Source organism: Hyperolius riggenbachi, chromosome 10, assembly GCF_040937935.1.
Source record: "Hyperolius riggenbachi isolate aHypRig1 chromosome 10, aHypRig1.pri, whole genome shotgun sequence".
NCBI lineage: Eukaryota > Metazoa > Chordata > Amphibia > Anura > Hyperoliidae > Hyperolius > Hyperolius riggenbachi.
The window spans coordinates 31,064,532-31,085,890 of record NC_090655.1 but is presented as its reverse complement, the minus strand read 5'-3'; the positions used below and the strand labels follow the sequence as shown (position 1 = coordinate 31,085,890).

General features: G+C 45.1%; 1 protein-coding gene across 3 annotated transcripts in view; it reads left to right on the top strand.

Annotated features, from left to right (window-relative positions):
• The window catches only part of LOC137533948 (uncharacterized), a 238,874-nt gene that overhangs the window by 52,949 nt on the left and 164,566 nt on the right, over window positions 1–21,359 (top strand). For all 3 annotated transcript variants that reach the window (XM_068255268.1, XM_068255267.1, XM_068255269.1), the window contains exons 6-11: window positions 1,609–1,743; window positions 7,007–7,164; window positions 9,951–10,036; window positions 13,292–13,370; window positions 15,644–15,717; window positions 19,367–19,468. In XM_068255268.1, the coding sequence (XP_068111369.1) occupies window positions 1,609–1,743; window positions 7,007–7,164; window positions 9,951–10,036; window positions 13,292–13,370; window positions 15,644–15,717; window positions 19,367–19,468 (634 nt within the window). The remainder of the gene's footprint in view (window positions 1–1,608; window positions 1,744–7,006; window positions 7,165–9,950; window positions 10,037–13,291; window positions 13,371–15,643; window positions 15,718–19,366; window positions 19,469–21,359) is intronic.

The window sequence follows — 21,359 nt, the reverse complement described above, 5'->3', positions numbered from 1 at the left end:
GGCTAAAAGTATTAGAGGCAGAGGATCAGCAGGACAGCCATGTAACTGCTATTGCTTAAAAGGAAATAAATGTGGCAGCCTCCATATACCTCTCACTACAGTTGTCCTTTAAAGTGGACCTGACCTCAGAAGTTATCTCTGCTCTAAAAGATTCACAACAGCATAATAACCTTTAAACAGAAAAAAACATTTTGTTACAGCTGATACAAATCTTTAAATAAATCTGCACAGTTTCTACTTCCTGATTCATGGAAGCAGACATATTGTTAACAGCCTGTGCTTTCACATGGGCTTATCTGCCATAGGCAGTCGTGTGACACAGGGGAGCGGTCAGCTTACAACTAGGGATTATACACAAATGGAGGGGGGAATTAAACAGGCTAAACTCTATAAATACTGTACATACAGGCTGTATTTCTCTCCGTTTTCCTTCTGTCCTGTGCAAGAGTTCAGGTCCACTTTAAACTCCAGCTGCAGCCAAAACACGGCATTTCAATTTTGCCTTATGTAGAAAAGCGTTTGATTCTCCATAGAATTTCACTGCTTTCTGGGGCACATACATTGCTCTAGTCTATAGGGATTGTGTTGGTGTCAGTGAACGTACATTTAAGTGGCTTTAATGTCTTTAAATGGGGCCTTGATTATTTATGCAGTATGCTTGCATTACAGATTTTAGCCACAGTTTACAATACTTACATGTTAACAGATATTGTACAAAACAAGCTGTGACACGGTTTATTATACTGATAGCGTCCTGCCTGCAGTGTGTGCTGATCTGTGCTTCTCTATTGTTGTTCATTGCTTATTATTTGTTTTGTTTTCTTTATAGTTTATCATCCTTCTGCATCTCTTAGTAGCACTTCAGCACACATAGGGCTTGATTCACAAAGCGGTGCAAACTGTTTAGCACGGGTGTTCTAAACAGTTAGCACGTGAAGTGCCATTCGCGGACTTTTGCGCGCGCAATTTGCTGCAATTCGCGGTATCGTGGTCTTTTGCGCGCGCAATTTGCGGCAAATTGCACGCGCAAAAGTCAGCGATTTCGCGAATCCCAGAAAATTGCGCGCGCAAAAGTCTGCAAACGGCACTTCACGGGCTAACTGTTTCGCACGCTCGTGCTAAACAGTTTGCACCGCTTTGTGAATCAAGCCCCTAGTAGGTTGAGCATGGCTGATGAGGGTGATTATTCGTCTAACTAGACGAATAGAAGTGCATCCGTAAGCGTGCACGCTCCTGGTCCTCTGTATCAGGAGCCCAGCTGTGGCTGCCACCTTTACAACCCCAACTTCTATTCAGTTGGAACTGGGAACTTGATGGTTTGTGCCAATAAGTTATATGGAAAGAGTGTACAATTGCTTTCAGAGGTGTAAACTGGGCTGTTACTGAGGGTTCTGTTACTGAGGGTTCCAAGCCCCTTAGCAGCCTTCAAGTCAAAATAACAATATTAGTACAGTACTAAAATGTCAGGGGCCCACTTTCATCTCCGTGCAGGGCCCCTTTTAATTAAAACCATCCGTGATTGTAGAAAGGATTTTATAATGGAAAAACTTCCTCTCTCTTTTTAGGTAAGTGTGATGTGTTATGTTCTGACCTGGGTTCTCGGTTTAGGTTGTTACAGAGAGAAGAGGAAATTCTGGCGCTCAGAAATGACATTTCCAATGCTCAGGAGAAGAACCAAACTTTGGAGGCTGCAATCTCTGCTCTGAGACTAGAAGCTGAGAAGAACCAAAGAAAGATAGAGCGGTACTTTATTTTATTATTTTTTCCATGCAATGAGGCACGAGGTGTATACAGTACTAAAGATACAATTTCCTGCTCCTATAACCTCTTAATGACCGTGGGCTTACACCCCCCCACCCCCCTAGTGACCAGGTCATTTTTTTCTAATTAGGCCACTGCAGCTTTAAGGCCTTGCTGCAGGGCTGCACAACTCAGCACACAAGTGATTTCCCCCCTCCCTCCCTTCTTCTGCCCACCAACAGAGCTTTCTGTTGGTGGGCTGTGATCGCTCCCAGGATGTTTATTTATTTTTTAATAAATATTTCCATTTTTTAACGATACTTTTTTTTTTTTTTTTTTCGAAACCTTCCTCCCTCCCTCCCTCCACCAGCCTATCAGTGCGACCGGCTGTCATAGGCCAGCAGATCGCTTCCCTGCCTCCAGTACAGCGCTGTCGTAGATTGCAGCTCTGTACACAGTGAATAGACAGCGATTTTACTGTCTCCTAGCAGCGATCGCCGCTGGGAGACTGATGACGGTGCGAAGATGCGTGCACATTGGCGCGCGCGATAGCCTGCGAAACCCCACCTCAGGACTTGATGCCAATTGGCATTGGGCAGTCCTGGGGCCCATCGGCGTGACGCGGTCGTCTAGTGGTTAAAATTCTTCGGTCCTGATTATGTTGGTTGGAAGTAAAATAAATCTATGTACAGTCCTCGGGGGTCCAGTGCTGGCAGCCCTCGAACAGCCAGTGCCAATCCACGCTCCTGTGCATGCGCAGAACAAGCTACACAATCGGGCTCCAGCGGAAATGGCCAAGCTCAGTCAGGTCCGCTCTACTGTGCTGTAGAGCCGACCTGATCATCCTCGGCTATTTCTGCCACAGTCCTAGAGGAAGCTTGTACTGCGCATGCAGAGGAGTGTGGATTGGTAAACATTGTCTCATGCTGAAAGCCCCTACTGTGCCGCCAATTTTCGGGGGGGGGGGGGGGGGGGCTGCCAGCGCTAAATCCCTGAGACTGAAGAGTCATTAGGATCCATAGTCTTCCCCCCCCCCCCCCCCCCCCAAGGTAAGTACCCCATAGGGAATGTCTAAATTTGTGTAATATCTACAGTAAATTGTTCTTTAAAATCTTAAAATGGATGACTATTCGCTTGGGGAAAATTGAGATATTTTGAGTAGTAAAAGTTCACAATTTTTTTTTTTATAACAGTGATGTCAAGAAGAAATCACTTATTTCTAGAGTTCCACGTTAAAGCCTTTTCTCCTCCCCTCCCCATCTTTAAGTCAAGGTGTGTACTGTAATGCATTGTGTCACAGAGCTGTTACCATCCTCAATTTAGGACAACACGCGGCTATATTGCAGCTCTAATAAACTCGTCTCAGGCACCTCTGACCACATCAACACCTCTGTCCTGGGGGAAAGTCTGAGAAATGTTGGAGTTTAGGTGAAAGTGCGTGCAGAGTTCACACGGAGGCCGGGGGTGGGGGGCGGGGAGTGGTGCTAATCCTGGTTCAACCCGTCATATCTCTGGAGAGCTATTTGTGAGGGATTTCAAGGTGTTTAACAATTACCGGAAGATTATGGAGCCCTCAGATCTGGCCTTGTGTAGAATGTAACAGGAGAGGAATGTAAGCAGCACATCGCGCTGGTTATTGATCGGGAAGTGCAAATCTCAAATCGTTTCCACATTATTATCCTCGGCCTGCTCTTAAGTGTCACCGGCGTACAGAGTATAAACAGAGCACTGATACCGTTGTGCAATGAACTGCGTACCTTGCTGACCGAGGGGAGAGAAATGTGCTTCTAATCAACTGAGAGCGATGTGGAAAAATTAAATGCAAGTCAAGGCAAAGCTGTTTTTTTTTTCCAGCTTTTAGTAGTGTTGGGAAGAGTTAAAATCTGTCGTCAATTTCCGTCCGTCTGTGTTGCTGGAGAAATTGTATTTAGCTTTTTGTCCCAGAGACATGCCAGGAAGTCCTTATCAAATGGAGGAGAATCCCATCTTTCGCAGTCCTTGCTGGAACAGGTGCTTCCATTGGCTGATTTATGCCCGAAATGGATGTACAGGAGTTTCCTATAGTAGATTGGTAATTTAAATTACCAGTACTTTGCCACAGTATAGTCTCATTGTAGAACACTCTAATAAAATAAACATTTGTATATAGTAAACTAAATGTACAGATCCTGGCCAAACACCATTATAAGTATATGGGAGTTACACCTGGTAAAATAAACCCTGATATAATAGAACTGTTTTTCGATACCTGCTGTATTCTGTATCATGCTATAGTGGAAAGTGGGCGTATGCATGTGTGTCATGTCAGTCGGATTCTGAGGAAGTGATTGACCAATGCAGAGTCAATCACTAGAGGCAGACTGTACATTCCATTGGCTGGCTGGCTGACTGAGTGGTGCCTCCTGATTGGCTGCTGTCAGTATTTAAACCTGGGTAGGATGTTTGCTAGTGGCCTGTGATAATGTAAGGACTGGCAGATACTTAGACAATGTAAGGACTGGCAGGTCTTGCTTCAGTCCCTATGCTACAATCTGACACCACGCTCCTCTCCTAAAGACAAAAATAGCGCTATTGCAGACGGGAATGAGATACTAAGGTACGCCCGGCAGCGAGCTCTATTTAACGCCATCACAGGCAACTAACGTGTGCCACCCAGGTTTAAATACTGACGGCAACCAATGGGGAAGCATCAGCCAGCCAGCCAATGGAACGCACAGCCGACATTGAGTGATTGATTTAGTTAGTCAATCATTTCCTGGTTCAGTGATTTGTGCTGGAGAGTGTATGCCAGGCATCCTAACATGTCACCTAGCAACGACAGAGGAAACCCGTCCGCGGAAGCCCGCTGGACGTTTGGAGATGCCATTTGCATGCTGGGAGCCGAGTGTCTGTCTGCACCGGAGACCTATGACACACCTCTGGTACCTGGCTGAGGTGAGATCATGACAACATCCTTTAGTACATATGTACTAAATTGGCCACGGGTCTACTTTGTACGCCCAGTCCTTATATTTACGTAGCCTAAAAATCAGAGAAAACAAATTTACTAAATAAAAAAAATAATACTGTGGAATAGTTAATGAACCTGAACTCTTGCACTGGACAGAAGGAAAACATATAGAAATGTACCCTGTATGTACTGAGTTTAGCCTGTCTAATTCCCCCTCATCTGTGACTTGGCACAAGTTGTATTTTGATCCCTCAGTCTCGTCAGCTGGATGCCACGGCAGAGCGCTCATTTGTAAGCACAGGATTTTTACAATATTTTTATGCAACTACTTCCATGAAAGCAGGAAGTAGACAAACTGCAGATTTATTGCAGGATTTGTATCAGCTGTAACAAAGAAATGTCTTTCTTTAAAGGTTATTATGCTGTTGATCATCTTTTAGAGCTGAGATGAAGTTCTGAGTTTAGGTCCACTTTAAGGGTGTATACTGTCTGATTTCAAGGGCTACAGAAAATGTCCTTGCATTTATTTAAGTGAATGATAATAAAACGACAATGGCTGTACTTTAAAGTTTTCTTTACGGCACATTTTCCACGTTACACGATTTCACAGTGTTAGTCTACTCATAACTTATTGTCTTTTCATTTTAAAACGTCTGAAAATGAGGCCATGATGCAGCATACTTGATTTTAGCCCATTTTATAATACAGACCTGTCACCTCCTGTGTGTATAGTACAGGGGTGTCAAACTCAAATGCAAAGTGTTGCGAAATTCTACACAGGGACCTAGTCGCGAGCCAACCTCAATGTCTACTGGCAACCTTCCTACCTTATAAAGTTGAAGAGAAATCGGGAGCCCAATATGGTGTAGGATGTCAAAATTGATTGGATAAATGAAACAGTGAGATGGTAATACTCACAAACACGGGTTACCACCTAGGTTACCACTCATTAGGCAGGTGAGGAGATTAGACCTGTCCTCACTCAGGATTAAGAAGTCGCTCTCTGTAGATAGGAAGAAAGGGGGTAGATCACCCCTCCTCCTGAGGTGGACTCAAATATATTGGTAGGTGAAAAGAGGCACCAGAAGGATAAAAGTACATAAAATTTTAATAGCTGGGAGGAAGTGGTGGACTCGCCTCCATTAACCTCCTTGGCGGTAACCCCGTGTGTGACATGGGGTAAGCCGCCGGAGGGTGCCGCTCAGGCCCTGCTGGGCCGATTTAAATAATTTGTTTTTTCAAACACGCAGCTAGCACTTTGCTAGCTGCGTGTTTGCTCTGATCGCTGCCGCGCCGCTACCCGCCGCGGAAACAGCCCATACCCCTTGCGCAGCCTGGCCAATCGCCGCCAGGCTGCACTATGGGGTGGATCGGGACTCCCTGTGACGTCATGACGTCCGTGACGTCACTCCATTCGTCGCCATGGCGACGGGGGAAGCCCTCAAGGAAATCGCGATCAGAACGGGATTTCCGTATGGGCAAGCGGCGATCAGAGGGGACGGGCGGACGCCACGGGGAGGGGGGAAGCATGTAGCTAGCGCTAGGCTAGCTACATGCTAAAAAAAAAAAAAATGGCGAAAAAAAACCCCTCCCGCGGCTGCGCAGCCGCACATTTCATACCGCCAGGGGGGTTAAAGCAGACACCAAGGACTGTAAATATATAGCTATACACATTTATTGAAAATACCCCAAAGATGCAACGCGTTTCGTGGGCAGAGCCCACTTCTTCAGGCAATAAGCAGGGGATAAACAGCAATTCAGTTATAGCAAACAGAGGCGCTCCCTTATAAAGTTCCCTGGTGTCTAATGGCCTCCTGCAACCCCTATACAGTTCCCTTGTGCCTAGTGGTCCTCCCTCTCCTACACAGTTCCCTGGTGCCTAGAGGCTACAACTTTCCCCTATACAGTTCCCTGGTGTTTAGTTTTTTCCCTCTACCACCTCCATATTGCTACCCTGGTGTTCTAGGGCTTCACCTCTAATATAGCTTCCCTGGTGGTCCAGAGAGGGCCAAACATAATGCAAAGTGGGGAAACCACTTGAGGGCCAAATTTAATGGCTCTGAGGGCCAGATTGGGACCGCAGGCCGGAGTTTGACATGTATGATATAGTAAAAGCTGTTACCAAGATAGTAAAATATCACATGGGTTGATCCCTGGTTAAAATAACGAGCTTCAGAAAAGTTTCACACCGCTTGTAAATGATTCCTTCCCTTTTTACTTGATAATTGTCTCATTGCTCTTCCTTCCCATACCTGCACAGATCTTGGGTACTTTTTATAAAATGAGCTCTTCATGTGTTAAAATTGATGTAAACAGGTTGGAATTGGAAATGAAGAACTTGGAGAAACATCTGAAGGAGGAGAGACTGAAGCACACACAGTCCATGTCTGATCTTCAGGATCAGCTCGATTCTTCCCACGGCCAGATACAAAAGATGGAGGAACGCACCACGTCCTACCAGGCCCTACAGAGAGGTGAAAGCCGGATGCCTCTTTAGCACTATGGGCTTGATGCAGCAGGCATTTCTTATAAGTGAGGCAGGGCTCACGCATGACTGTCATTGATGCACGTTTCCTGTATGTGAATTAGCATTACAGTTTGCAACCAATATAAAGGTGCGTACACGTCTTTCATGGATGTTGCCTGTTGGGGATCGGGAACTTATCCCCTTGGGTGACATCGCTGGGCCAAGCTGCACAGATGCAAAACAACTGTGTAGCTGACAACGTTGCGTTGCTATGTGGGGGGCGGAGGGACGACAGAGCGGCCCATGTCTGACGTCACATGGGGGAGCAGTGTGAACAATGCAGTAGGCCGTTGCGGGGGGTAAGTTGATCCACCAGGTGGATCGCTTGAGGGTCAGTGACTGCTGTACATGCTCCTGATTATCAGTTGAGGCAGGCATCAGCCAACTTTAGTCAGGTGTGTGTATGAGTCTTTAGTCAATGGGCTTGTTCACATCTAAATGCAATTTTCACATGTGGGGGAACAAATTTACTAGCAGCATGATTTTGCACACTCTGCCCATTTTTCTGATTAACCTTCCTGGCGGTATGGACGAGCTCAGCTCGTCCATAGCCGCCGAGGCTGATATCTCTGGCCCTGCTGGGCTGATTTACTTCCAATAAAGTATGCCACACGCAGCTAGCACTTTGCTAGCTGCGTGTGGTCTTCGATCAGCGGCGATCGCACGCAGTGGCGGAAGAGACCCCCCCGCCAGAGTCCTGCGCTGCCCGGACCAAGCACTTTCGGGCAGCGCAAAGGGCTGGATCGGAAGCGTCTGACGTCCATGACGTCATCCTGATCGTTGCCATGGCGACGGGGTAAGCCTAACAAGAAATCCCGCTCTCCGCGGGATTTCTTTTTACTGGTGATCGCCGAAAGTGATCAGAAGTGCGCCCTCTAGTGGGCTTTCATGCTGCCAACTTTCAGTTGGCAGCATGAACAAAACAAAAAATGACATGAAAAAAAACCTGCCGCCGCCACCACTTTAAATAGAACGCCAGGGTGGTTAACATTCATTTGTTACTCTGGCAAAACACGCACGTTGTAATTCAAACTCACCCACTGTCTGACAATTTGCATGCACAGACAGTGCAGACAAGTGTGAATCCTGCCTTATTGTTTATCTGTCAAAGTGACCCTGAGCCAAAACTTTGGCTGCAAAATCACATACTTGCCTATGAAGAGGAAACCTTCTGGATCCTACAGAGGCTTCCTGTGCCGTCCTCCGGTCCCCCGTTGCCACTCACCGACCCTCTAAAGATTACAGACAAGTGCTTGTTGGTAATCTGGTCGGGGCCGCACTCATCTTCAAGCATGATCATGGCAGTACTGCATCTGCGCGAGTACGACCCCGCCTGCACACTAAGCCAGAGCTTGCGTGGCTGCAGCATGGTTGTGCTCATGCCAGAAGAGGAGTGTGGCCCCGATGTTAACCACTTTTTCCACCACTACAGTATATCTACGTCCTCTGTGACTTCATGTAAGCCACAAGTCAGTAGAGATACGTCTTGTAGCAGAAGCAGTGCTGTGCAGGACTGGCCATGTTCCTGTGCACATCTCTGGCACTATCTGATGCAGCACTAATTGGTGAACGGGAATATATGTTTCCTGACCTAATGAGATTGATTTTTACCATTAAAAATACTTTTATTTTCTCAGTTCATAGTGAAAAATACACTCTGTGGCATTATTTCAGAATCCAATATCTTCACCATAAATTGTGACAGGAACATAATCTAAGTTTTGTGATAAGCGGTAAGAATAGCCAAACAAAACTTTTGTTTATCTACAGCAGTTTTTAAACTGGAATTGGTAAAACTAAAAAATGTTTTTTCTATTTTTTTTCTTGTTTTCCCATTAAAATTCATAGAAAGCAAAAGTATTCGAGGGAAAAAGTGGCATACAATAAAAGCCTAGTTTGTCTTGAAAAAAACAATATATATTTCATTTCTGTGTCATAAGTAGGAATAAAGTTATTTCTGATTAAATAAGGACATAGCTAAACTGTTAAAACTGCTCTGGTCCATAAGTGGGAAACAAGGTCTGGATGCGAAGTGGTTAAAGGGATACTTACGTCTTAGAAAAAAAATGACTTTTACTCAGCCGAGGCTCCCCTCAGCCTCCTGCAGCTGAACTGTGCCCTCGCCGGGTCCCTCCGATACACCTGGACTCGCAGGCGGCCACTTCCGGTTTGGCCGTCACCGGCCAACAGGCTGGGAACGCGGCTGATTATCCGCGTCCCCGGCCGCAATAGCATTGTAGAGGGCGCTATTGCGGCCAGGGACGTGGATAATCAGCCGCGTTCCCAGCCTGTTGGCTGGTGACGGCCAAACCGGAAGTGGCCTCCGGCGAGTCCAGGTGTATCGGAGGTACCCGGCTAGGGCACAGTTCAGCTGCAGGAGGCTGAGGGGAGCCTCGGCTGAGTAAAAGTCATTTTTTTTCTAAGACTTAAGTATCCCTTTAAGGAGGGTCCCAGGTAATGGCAGAGTACTGCTTAGGAAGCTTCTGGAGGACCCAGAGGCTTTCCTCTCATTAGATAAGGTTTTACATTTCAACCTCTATCAAGCTAAAATAAGGCAAGAAAAGTTCTGTTCTAGTTTAGTAAGTTAGCTCAACTTATTTTGAGTACTTGTTATTCCTTTCTATGCTCTGTAAAAGTTATTTACAAATGGCTCATATAAAAAGTTTAGAGTACCCCAGAGCCTTTCTTGCTTACCTGGTGGATGAAGCCTAATGATGCTGCCCCGCGTTTCAGTTTTCCAGTCTGCAATGATGCATAAGAAGGAGAACGTGCTGTCCGCTCCGGGGAAGGTTCCTGCAGACCGGACCGCAGTCACTCCGGTATGTCCAGTCACATGTCTGTTATCATCACATCATCTTTATCATATGTCAGAGGTGCCTTCACTTTTTCAACTTGTGAGCGACTTCAAGAATTAGGAATTGAAAATGATCTACAAGCTAGAATCTACCTACATATAAACACATACACAATGCATTACCCATCATTTATGAAATGTACACATTAATATACAACATACATAATCTTGACAGATGCTTATTGGATTAACCAGTTTAGTCTTATTTATACATTGTTTACATCTCGTAAATGATGTTCATGTAGTGCTCCTTGACTGTTGGGTGTGTAAATGTAGATTCTAACATATCTACTCTGGATCATGCGTGACATTTTTAGCAATTCTGTGACTTTTTTTTTTTTTTTTTTAATGAGGCCCTCTTCACAGTGGGTAGTTATGTTGCAGAATAATTCTGCATGTCAGCTCACTGCCCATATAACTCTTATGGGGCTGTTCATAGTAACTGATTGCGTTATTCTAACTCACTGCATGCAGACTTTGTATTAAAGTCAATAGCCAATTTCCATTGCAGTTCACACTCATTATGACGTGTCTTATGCAACTGACCACTGTCACCCTAGCCTCAAAAGATTACATTTTTGATGTTTTAAACCAATCGAACAAGTGCAACGGGTCAGATTACTGCCTCCATAAATGCCCCAAAACTGCACAGATTGACATCTGTTGGTGTTCATCTAAAATAAGTGGTGTCACATTTATTTATACATTCAGTGGTGTAGCAATAGGGGAGGCAGAGGTTGCGACTGCACAGGGACCCCTTTACCAGAGAGGCTCTTCCTCAACCACAATATTAGCTGTCTGTTGGTCCTGTGCTGCTAATAAGCACTTCTATTTATGCGTTGAATAGTGGTAATCCCAGAGAACCCGAGGTGTGTTTAAAGAATGTTATCTGCATACAGAGGCTGGATCTGCCTATACAGCCCAGCCTCTGTTGCTATCCCAAACCCCACTAAGGTCCCCCTGCACTCTGCAATCCCTCATAAATCACAGCCGTGCTGTGAGGCTATGTTTACATCTGTAGTGTCAGTCTCAGCTGCTCCCCCGCCTCCTGCATAGCTCCGGTCCCTGCCCCCGTCCCTTCCCTCCAATCAGTAGGGAGGGAAGGGATGCTGGCGGGGACTGGAGTTCTGCAGGAGGCGGGGAGAGCAGCAGACTGACACTATAGAGATAAACACAGCCAGCTCTGACTAGCTGTTTGTCTGCAGCGCTGGCTGTGATTTATGGAGGGATTGCAGAGTGCAGGGGGACCTTAGGGGGGTTTGGGATAGCAACAGAGGCTGGGCTGTATAGGCAGATCCAGCCTCTGTATGCAGATAATATTCTTCAAACCCACCTCGGGTTCTCTTTAAGCTGTTTCCCGTCCCCTTCTTGCATCTCTGACACGCTGTAGTTGCCATTGGCAGGTTTTAGTGGGGTTCCCTATCAATTGTTATGTATAGAGTGCTTGGAGGGGCTCAATGTAAAACTTGCAGTGGGGCCCATAGCTCCTTAGCTAAGCCACTGTATACATGTCTGCTTGTACTGTAAAAGGAACCTGAAATGAAAGGAATACGGAGGCTGCCATCTTCATTCTGTAATAAACAATGCCAGTTGCCAAGTGCTGATGCTAATACGTCCCTGGCCCAGAATCTGAGTAGATCAGATGCTGTGATGCTGGTTGCAGGGGTGTGACTCAAACCCAATTAAAGCCTAAAGCTCAGCATGACAGCTAGGGAACTGCCATTGTTTAAAAAGGAAAGATGGCAGCCTCCATAATTTTATCACTTCAGGTTTTCTTTAATTCTTATCCATTGTTTGAAATGTGTGTTCAGCTACCTGCTGGGGCAGTGACACTGGGGAGAGGAAGTAATCAATCCTGGGGTCTTCCCAGCCCTCTGTCTGTTCCTCCGACTGGGCAAGTACTTACCTGCCCTTTGCATTGGGGTAGAGCGCAGCGCAGACGTTCCCCAGTAGCTGGGCTTTCCCTTTTGTACATACAGTTGTGCTCATAAATTTACATACCCAGGCAGAATTTATGAATTCATAAACATTTTTTTTTATAGAATATGAATGATAACCTAAAGACTTTTCGCTCATGGTTAGTGGTTGGCTGAAGTCATTTATTGTCAAACTACTGTTTACTCCACAAGCTACCCAAATTGGCCCTGATCAAAAAGCTAACCTACCACAGTTCTTAATACCATATATAGCTACCTTTAACCTCCTGGGGGCCGCTGATCATAAATGTTACGTCGCACTTGTGGCTGTCTTACTCTGATGCGGCGTTGGATTTATGCCATCTGCTGCTTCTGCTCCCAACGCGAACGTGCGCACCCGAGAGGAGATTAAGCTGTCATATGACAGCTGACATCTCCCCTCAGTGATCAGGAGACATTGCTATTGGGCAGCAGCGGTTGGAGGGGAAGGAGAAGACGCGACTCACCTTCCCGACGTTCCCCCGGCGATCGTCGCATGCCTTTACTCTGCCCAGTATCGCTGCTCGCTCTGACTTAAGTGTCGGGTCCCGGCTTGATGACGTCATCAAGTTGGGACCCTGAACATAGAGTCAGTGCAAGCAGGGATGCCGACCAGAGCGGAGGGGGCTAAAGCTGCTCCTCACAGGACCCAGGAAGGTAAGTTAAGGCTGCTGGCTATGCGGGGGACATGTGGCTATACTGGGGACACTATCTGTCCTAGGGATCCGGCTGCTGACCAACCCCCCCCCCCCCCCCCCCCAATGCGCCCCTCCGCAGGCAAAGTGCCCTGGTTCTTTAGGGGGGTTAGGCAGCCGGTCCCCAGAGGGTTAAAATCAATGATGGCTTGAAGTCTTTTGTGGTAGTTCTGGATGAGTTGAGGGGACAGTTGTCGTGGTCCAGTATTCTATGAAAAATGGTTAAGAAATCATAAATTCTGCCAGGGTTCTGATTGGTTTTTTAGCAAATTACTACTTTATCCCCAATTACTTTGATTCTGACAACTGTCAGCTTTTAATTTATCATGCTTTTTGACCTAGCGCGTACTGTCTCAGGACCAGGAAGTGAGGAGTGATCCTCTCAATGGGTGTGAAAACCATAAAGAGCTGACAGTCCTAATCCCTCCTTACGCTACTCATACCTAGATAGTCTGGCTTAATTTCCACCTATGAAAACGCAGCTGTTACTTGTTACGTTGTCCTGCAGGATGGTAAATAATGCCCTGATAATGTGGATTAATGTCTAATAAACCTGTTCTAACCTTGCAGACATTCGTATCATCATACCTTCAGGCCAACAAACATTTGTACCAGCAGCTGCTCTATGTGCAGAATGCCGTCATGGATGGTGAGACCAAACTTCTGACTTTATCCTTTTGCGTAACCCTAGTAAATCTGCCACATTGCTGGGTTCATGCAGAATCTGCTGTGTTCCCATTGGCCTTACACCTGACTTCCCTCAGGGATTCAAGAACAGGCCAAGCTAGATTTATGGGAAATTAGTCATTGCCCATGCATTTAAGCCCAACTCCAGTAAAATATTTATTTTAGTTTTAGGCAGAGCAGAAAATGGCCACAACCTCTGGTGGGTCTTCAACACAGTTTGTTTTAAGTCCTCTTCCATAAGGATTGGTGTAATGGTCGGAGTGATGTAGTTTGAAGGTGTGTCAAAAGTTGCAGGAGCGCTACACGCAAGTTTGTCAGCCTTCACACTGTACAGCTTAAAGAGACTCAGAGATGAGTCAAGTGGCCGTTTTTTACTTACCCGGGGCTTACTCCAGCTCCATGAGCATGGATGCGTCCCTCAGTGTCCTTCCGCAGTCCTTACGGATTCCTCCGTTCAACCGCAATCAACCCCCGTTAGTCAGCTCAGTCTGACTGAGTGACATCAGCCGCCAGGGTCTTCTGCGCTTGTGCAGAAGGCCCCCACTGACGTCACTGAGCTGAATACCAGAGAAGATTGCGGCTTAACGGAGGCACTCGGGAGGATGGCGAGGGAAACATCCATGCTTATGGCGCTGGAGGAAGCCCTGGGTAAGTAAAAAAAAACAGCCACTTCACTCATCTCTGAGTCTCTCTAAAGGTGGCCATACATGGTACAATTTTTCAATTAGATAATTTAGTTCGATTATTCCGTTAGATCGAATATAAAGATTTTTCCAGAATGTCCGATCATTTTTCCTGAAAAAACGGGATAATCGTTCGAATTTCTTGATCGAAAAAAAAAAATATTTTCAACTTTCATTCAATTCGATCATTTAGATCGAATAAACAGGAAAATCGAATGTTTTTATTGTACCGTGTATGGCCACCATAAGGGGGACCTGAACGCAGGACGTCCTCTCTGCTCTAAAAGATAAGCATCACCCTTAACGAAAAACATTTCCTTGTTACATCTTATAGAACTCCTACTGAAATTCTGCAGAGTGGTTACTCCCTGGGAGCACAGAATGGGTTAATCTCGTGTGTTTACATATTAGCTCAGAATTCTGCTGAGTCGGTTGACCGCTCAAATTACACTAGCTCATTACTTGCAGGTGAGAGAGAATTAGACAGGCTGTTCTCTATAAACACACACCGGGGATTACTCTGTGCTATCCTTGTCTCCTGTGCAAGAGTTCAGGTCCGCATTAACACTTTTAACCTCCTTGGCGGTAATGACGAGCTCCGCTCGTCCATTACCGCCGGTGGGCGCCGCTCAGGCCTCGCTGGACCGATTTTGACAACTTTTTTTTTTTTTTTTATTAAACACGCAGCAAGCACTTTGCTTGCTGCGTGTTTACACCGCTCGCCGCCGATGCGCTGCTACCCGCTGTGTTATAGGCCCCACCGAGACCCCGTGCGCAGCCTGGCCAATCAGTGCTAGGCAGCGCTGAGGGGTGGCGACGGGGGAAGCCCTAAAGAAAATCCCGTTCAGAACGGGATTTCCTTATGAGAAGACGCGCCAGTGGCGATCGAAAGGGTGGTAGGGACGCCACAGAGAGGAGGGAATCGTGTAGCTAGCCTAGCTACATGATTTAAAACAAAACAAAAAAACCCCACAAAAAATAGTGCTGCGCCGCCACCCTGGCGCATTTAATAGAACGCCAGGGTGGTTAATGCATTTCAGATTTACAATACGGCAGATGTGCCTGTGCATTATTACCATATTTCAGATTATCTCGGTATCTTTACTGAGTTGTTCATCCTGGTTTCACTCATTGGTTTTTCTAAGTGGCTACACTGTTTTTTTTTTTTTTGTTTTTTTTAAACAAATGATAAATTCCCACTGATTGATGGCATTGGTGATCAAAATGAAAAAAGATAAATCTATCAAATTATGATTTTGATATATTTTTGAATAGTATAAGAATAAATAATTCAATGTCTATTTAAAAAGAATGTATACTTTGTGTTGCATTTGATCATTTTATCAAACCATTTAAGCTATCAAAATATAAGATTGTATCGTATGTGGCCAACTTACTGCTGACCTAAACTTACTTTAGTCAAATACCATGTTTTGATTGCAATCTAGGTTATAATAATTTTTTTCAGAGCATATTCAGCCTCAATATCATCCACCTGATTAGTCGAAGCATTCTGATGTATAAACTAACATTTTTTTGTTTCTCTTCTCAGACTTTGATGCCTTTCTGGAGAGTCAAGATGACACATCAGGAACTGGACATTCACAGACTCGGCAAGATGAAGAGGTGCCAGAAACTAAATGTATTCCATAAAGCTATTCCATAACAACCAATCAGATTTGACTTTACTGTAGTCAAAAGAACGAGAGCTGATTGGTTGCCGTGGGTTGGAACACTGCATGGGTGTGTTTTCTTATCCCATTTTGACCTCAGTAATCAGGGTCTATGTTAAAGAAAACACAAGGTGAAAATAAATTGATGGGGTCTTTTTATGGCTGTAAGGGCCTATTCAGACTATGCGCGTTCCTAGCCGTTTTCAGGGAACGTGTCCGGGTACCAAAAACGCATAGAAACGGCTCCTAATGCTTTTGAATGGGCTAGTTCACATGTATGCGTATAAGACGCATACGTTTCTTATCCGCATTGCTGCATGCAGTTCTGTGCGTCACGCATAGAAACGGACGCAATGAAAGTCTATGGACGCGTATCAAAAACGCGTACTATTGCGTTTTTAGCGTAAGTTTCCCTCTGCGGTTCCCATAATTCTTTTTTTTCCCCCTGGGTCACGTGTGTGTGCAAAACGCAATAGAAAACGCATTAGAACGCAAGAAAAACGCATGCGTTTTTGAACTTGCGTTTCTTTGATTTTTCTTTGATTTTATACGCATTCTTCATACGCTGACAGTCTGAACAGGTCCTAATTTCAGTGAAGGTTACGCTACAGGCCGGGTGCACACATGGCAGAAACACTTGCAGAGCGGGAAACGCTGCGTTTTATGCAGCAATTTTAGTCTCCGGGATGCAGAAGGAGCTTCGTTGCACTTGCAATTTACAGTAAGCGTTCTGCAGACGCATGTAGTGTTGCATAATATGCAGGCTGGCTGCCAAAACGCACCTAATGAAAGTCTTTGGTGATGCATATGCGTTGCATTTTATTGCATTTTTCATGCGTTTTTTTGCTGCATTTTTTGTTGCGTTTTTTAAATTAAAAAGTAAAAATCTCTGTTTCCGCTTCCTGTTGTCTTCCTAGTGATTTACATAAATAAAAAAAACACATGCGGTCCATTAGCGAACCACAAACGCATTAAAACGCATGAACAACGCAACGCATGAACAGCGCTTCTGCGTAAAAAAACCCCTGCAAATGCACCAAAAAAAACGCAGTAAAACGCAATGAAGATCTTAAAGCGGACCCAAACCAAACATTTTTTTAATTAAAAATATTTAGTTGCACCACTCTGACACATACAGAGATAAATAAACACTCCTACAAGCCTATAAGCATTTCAGTGCATGCTTTTCACCCTTCTCTTTTTATAGCTAGGGTTATACTGGGGGCAGCCATTAGCAATTCCTCCATTGCCAGACACCATCTACTCCACCAGTTTGCCGGAAAAATCCCGGCAATTTGAAAGGAAGGGAGGGGTTCCTCCAATAAATGTATTATATTTTATATTTGGCATCATGCAGCTGAAAAAAGGCTGCTATTTATTATTATAATTTAGAAAATAGATTTTGTATTTTTAATTTGGGTCCACTTTAAACGCACCTGTGAAAAACGCCACATTTTCACGTTATGTCATATGTGTACCTAGCCATAGTCCGACCCAGTACTGACCAGGACAGAAACTTGCATACTTTGATGTTTAAGGAATACAGCATAGTTATTTGTGTGCTTGGCACTGTCCTTAAACATCTATCTCATCATGTCACCTTGTGTATGCTTGAAAGAGGCTATATCCATTCAGGGTATAAAGAGCAAATAGAAGTCACTGGTTTCTTCTGGTGGGGGGAGGAAAAGGGGCACTTGCTGCTGGGGGTGGGGGTTATAGGGAGCATTATTGGGTGGTAAGGGGAGTAAGAAAGAGGTTCCTTGTTATTGATATGAGGGGTGGGCCTTGTTTGGATGATGGGTGGAGCTTAGCTCAGGCTATGGGTGGGGCTTATGCAAAACTAAAAAAGAAGCAAAAGACATAATTACCCATTCACAACTATTGCTCTGCTTCTCTGCACTTAGCAGCTCTTCACAGACGAACAGTGATGATGCAGTTTCCTGCATGTAGTGGGCATGTGCAAGATTTACATAACACTGCCCCTACTAAGGAGTACTCTATAGTGATGTTGTCCACATCCCTGTGCAAAATGTCCTCTCCCACAGCGTGCCACATCACAGGGCCAATACTAAGGGCAACAAGGCACTATTTATATCATGTCTATGCCTCTATAGTTGATCTCTGGGTTCAGTTGGCATAGCATTTTGTTACTGATGGTTTTTAACACTATGGCTATCATTCATAAAAGTGTGGTCGGTAAAGTAAATCTATGCGGGAAAACACTGCTTTCGATATTAGACTTCTGACTGCTCAGTCATAAAAATGTATCCAGTTGCGATAGCAGTGCGGAGATTTCCCGAACTAGGCTGTCGGTAGGCAGGCGGTAGGAACACAGGAAGCTGCCAAGTTGATACATTTCTCCGTGTTCCGCTCTACTGCAGCTGCCTGGGAGGTCTGTGTCTCCATTAACTTAACATTGTTATCGCCACATCAGAGGGAGAGGTATTTCCCGTCCTCATACCGCTTGCGTAAATCTTTATGAATTGACATTTTGTTACATTTGTTACGATAGTCACCGCACCAGGCGGTGATTTATCGCTCTGCTCGGTAATGTCAGCTTTTCATGCGGAAAGAGCCTTTATGAATGCAGATTTTGCTATGTGTTCGGTAAAGTCGGCTGTTCTCAGCATTTCCGCATGCGGGAATGCTTTATGAATGATAGCTTATGCGAGCTAGACAGAAAAAGCCTAGATCTGCCCAGTGTTATGCTAATAATTGCAACTTGCATACAATTTTATATAATGTATATGGGGCTTGGAACTGGGCTGAGCAGACACTCCCTGTACATTTTGATTGGCCCAATTCCAAGCTGCATAAAATGTTGTATGCAGCACATACCTATTAGCATCTCCCTGACTATCTCTAAAGAGGACCAGAGGAGTTTGGATTGAAAATTTTAAACAGACATGTATGCAGTAGTTAGTGATACAAAAAATTAAAAAAGATTAATGATGTCAACAAAAAGTACAATATTTTATAGAAATGTAGATAAGTCCATAGGCCTGCCAAACCCACCCCCTCACACCTCATGCAGGTGTGCAGCCAGCCTCCCCCACCTCTCCCTACAGACACACATGACACATGACTCTCATTGGTTGTTTATTAAAAATCCTGGAACGGTTTCTTACCCTGCAAAAGTCTCTCTCCATCATAAATATAGCTAGTTGAAATCATACCATATCTCACTCCTGAAACCGCACTGAGCACAGAGAGCAGTTGTCTCGTCTCTGCACACTGTAGAGCAGACAGGATGACTCCTCAGTAGGGCTCCTCTAATGTTCACCCCCTTACCCCTGCCTCCCCTTGGCAAACTTCATGGCCCGAGGGTCCGTCTTACAGAGCTCATAAAACAAGTGTGACCATCATGATCTTCACACCAATAACAAGTGTAGCCACAAAACACCTGATCAGGAGGATAGTCCCCTGTATCAGAGGAAGGGAAGGTTTTGTAGTAGGGGCCCCCACAACTCTGCTTCTGTATAATTATGACCTGGCCTACATTTGAACCAGGGACCCAGTACTGCATGGCAAGAGTGCTCATTATTAAACCATGGAACTGCATCATGTCGTAGTTATTAATGTAAGCTGAACTCTTTTCACAGATGGAGCGATTTCTGCACACCTTTTCAGAGATTTCACTAGAGCTGGCACTGCTTAGTCAGCAGAGGAATAGTCTGGAGGAGCGGGAAACGTCCCATAACAAGGTAATTCTTCTCCTACTTCCTGGGAATCACCTGCTAGCAGGAAGTGGGATTATGCCTGCTTTCAGGCTGAAGGGAATATTCCCTGAATCCCATGACTGCCATCAAATCCTGTGTCTGCATGTCTGACCAAGGGATCCAGTTCCCTGACCTATAAATAGGGAATGATGTATGAGATGCAAATTATTATTATTTAGTATTTATATAGCGCTGACATCTTCCGCAGAGCTGTACACAGTATATTGTCTTGTCAGTTAGCTGTCCCTCAGAGGGGCTCACAATCTAATCCCTACTATAGTGATATTATGTATGTATCGTAGCCTAGGGCCAATTTAGGGGAAGCCAATTTACTGATCTGCATGTTTTTGGGGTGTGAGGAAATCGGAGTGCCCGGAGGAAACCCACACAGACACTGGGAGAAAATGCAAACTTTGCAGATAGGGCTTTGGTTGGGATTCAGACCGGGGACACATTGCAAAGTGAGAGAGCTAATCACTACGCCACCGTGCTGCAAATCCTTTCTCCTTGCATGTAAATTTCATGTAAGTATTAGACAACTTGATCTTTGACCAAGAAAAAGACAGGAAGTTATTATGAGCCAATTTCTTACAATTTGCATGACATTTGAATGCAGTGAGATGTTGTTTGCATCTCATTGTTCATTGATCATCCCTACCCATACAAAGTAGAAGAAAAATCTACAATTTGTAATTTGACTAAGCAGTAAATGGGTATAACACTTGTCCTTTGTATATGTTACGGCCAGAAAAAAAATAAAATTAAAAAAAAGTGCTGCGCTGCCTCCTTGCCGGCGGGAATTGGACCGGCAAGGAGGTTAAAGGGACCAGAGACGCCAGACTTATAAAAAGAAAAAAGATTTTATACATACCTGGGGCTTCTTCCAGCCCCATACGCACGGATCGCTCCCACGCCGCCATCCTCCGCTTCCTGGATCCGCCGGTACCGGGTCCCGTCACTTCCGGCGGACGCGGCCAATTGTCCACATAAGCAGGGGCTCCCTCCATACCCTTACGCGTGCGGCTGGGCAGTATGGAGCCGCACGCTTAAGGGTATGCCGGAAGCCCCTGTGATGCAGACAATTGGCCGCGTGCTCCCGCCGACTGGCTGAAACTATGGGACCCCGGTACCGCTGGATACAGGAATCGGAGGACGGCGGCGTGGGAGCGATCCGTGCGTATGGGGCTGGAAGAAGCCCCAGGTATGTATAAAATCTTTTTTCTGGGGCCTCTGGTTCCCTTTAAAGTATATCGAAAGTGACATGATGAGATAGACATGTGTTTGTACAGTGCCTAGCACACAAATAACTATGCTGTGTACCTTTTTTTTTCTTTCTTTACCTGAAAGAGTTAAATATCTGGTATGTAAGTGGCTGACTCAGTCCTGACTCAGACAGGAAGTGACTACAGTGTGACCCTCACTGATAAGAAATTCCTTTTTACCTCTTCCTTGCTCTCAGAAGCCATTTTCTGCAAGGAAAGAGTTTTATAGTTGGAATGTCTTATCAGTGAGGGTCACACTGTAGTCTCTTACTGTCTGAGTCAGGACTGAGTCAGCCACTTACATGCCTGATATTTAACTCTTTCAGGCAGAGAAGAAAAAAAAGGAACACAGCATAGCTATTTGTGCGCTTGGCACTGTACATAAACATGTCCGTCGCATCGTGTCAAATGTCACCTTGGGTCTCCTTTAAAGGCACAGCAAATGCACCAAAACCTTCAGTACCAGAATTAGCACAGGTAGAACCGTTTACACCATCTCCACTATACTACAAGGAGACCTTCAGTTTCACATAGCAATAACAACCGTGGACTGAATTGATGATATATAATTATTAGCTATCAGTATTACTAGTGTTTAATCTGTGCCTGTGGTA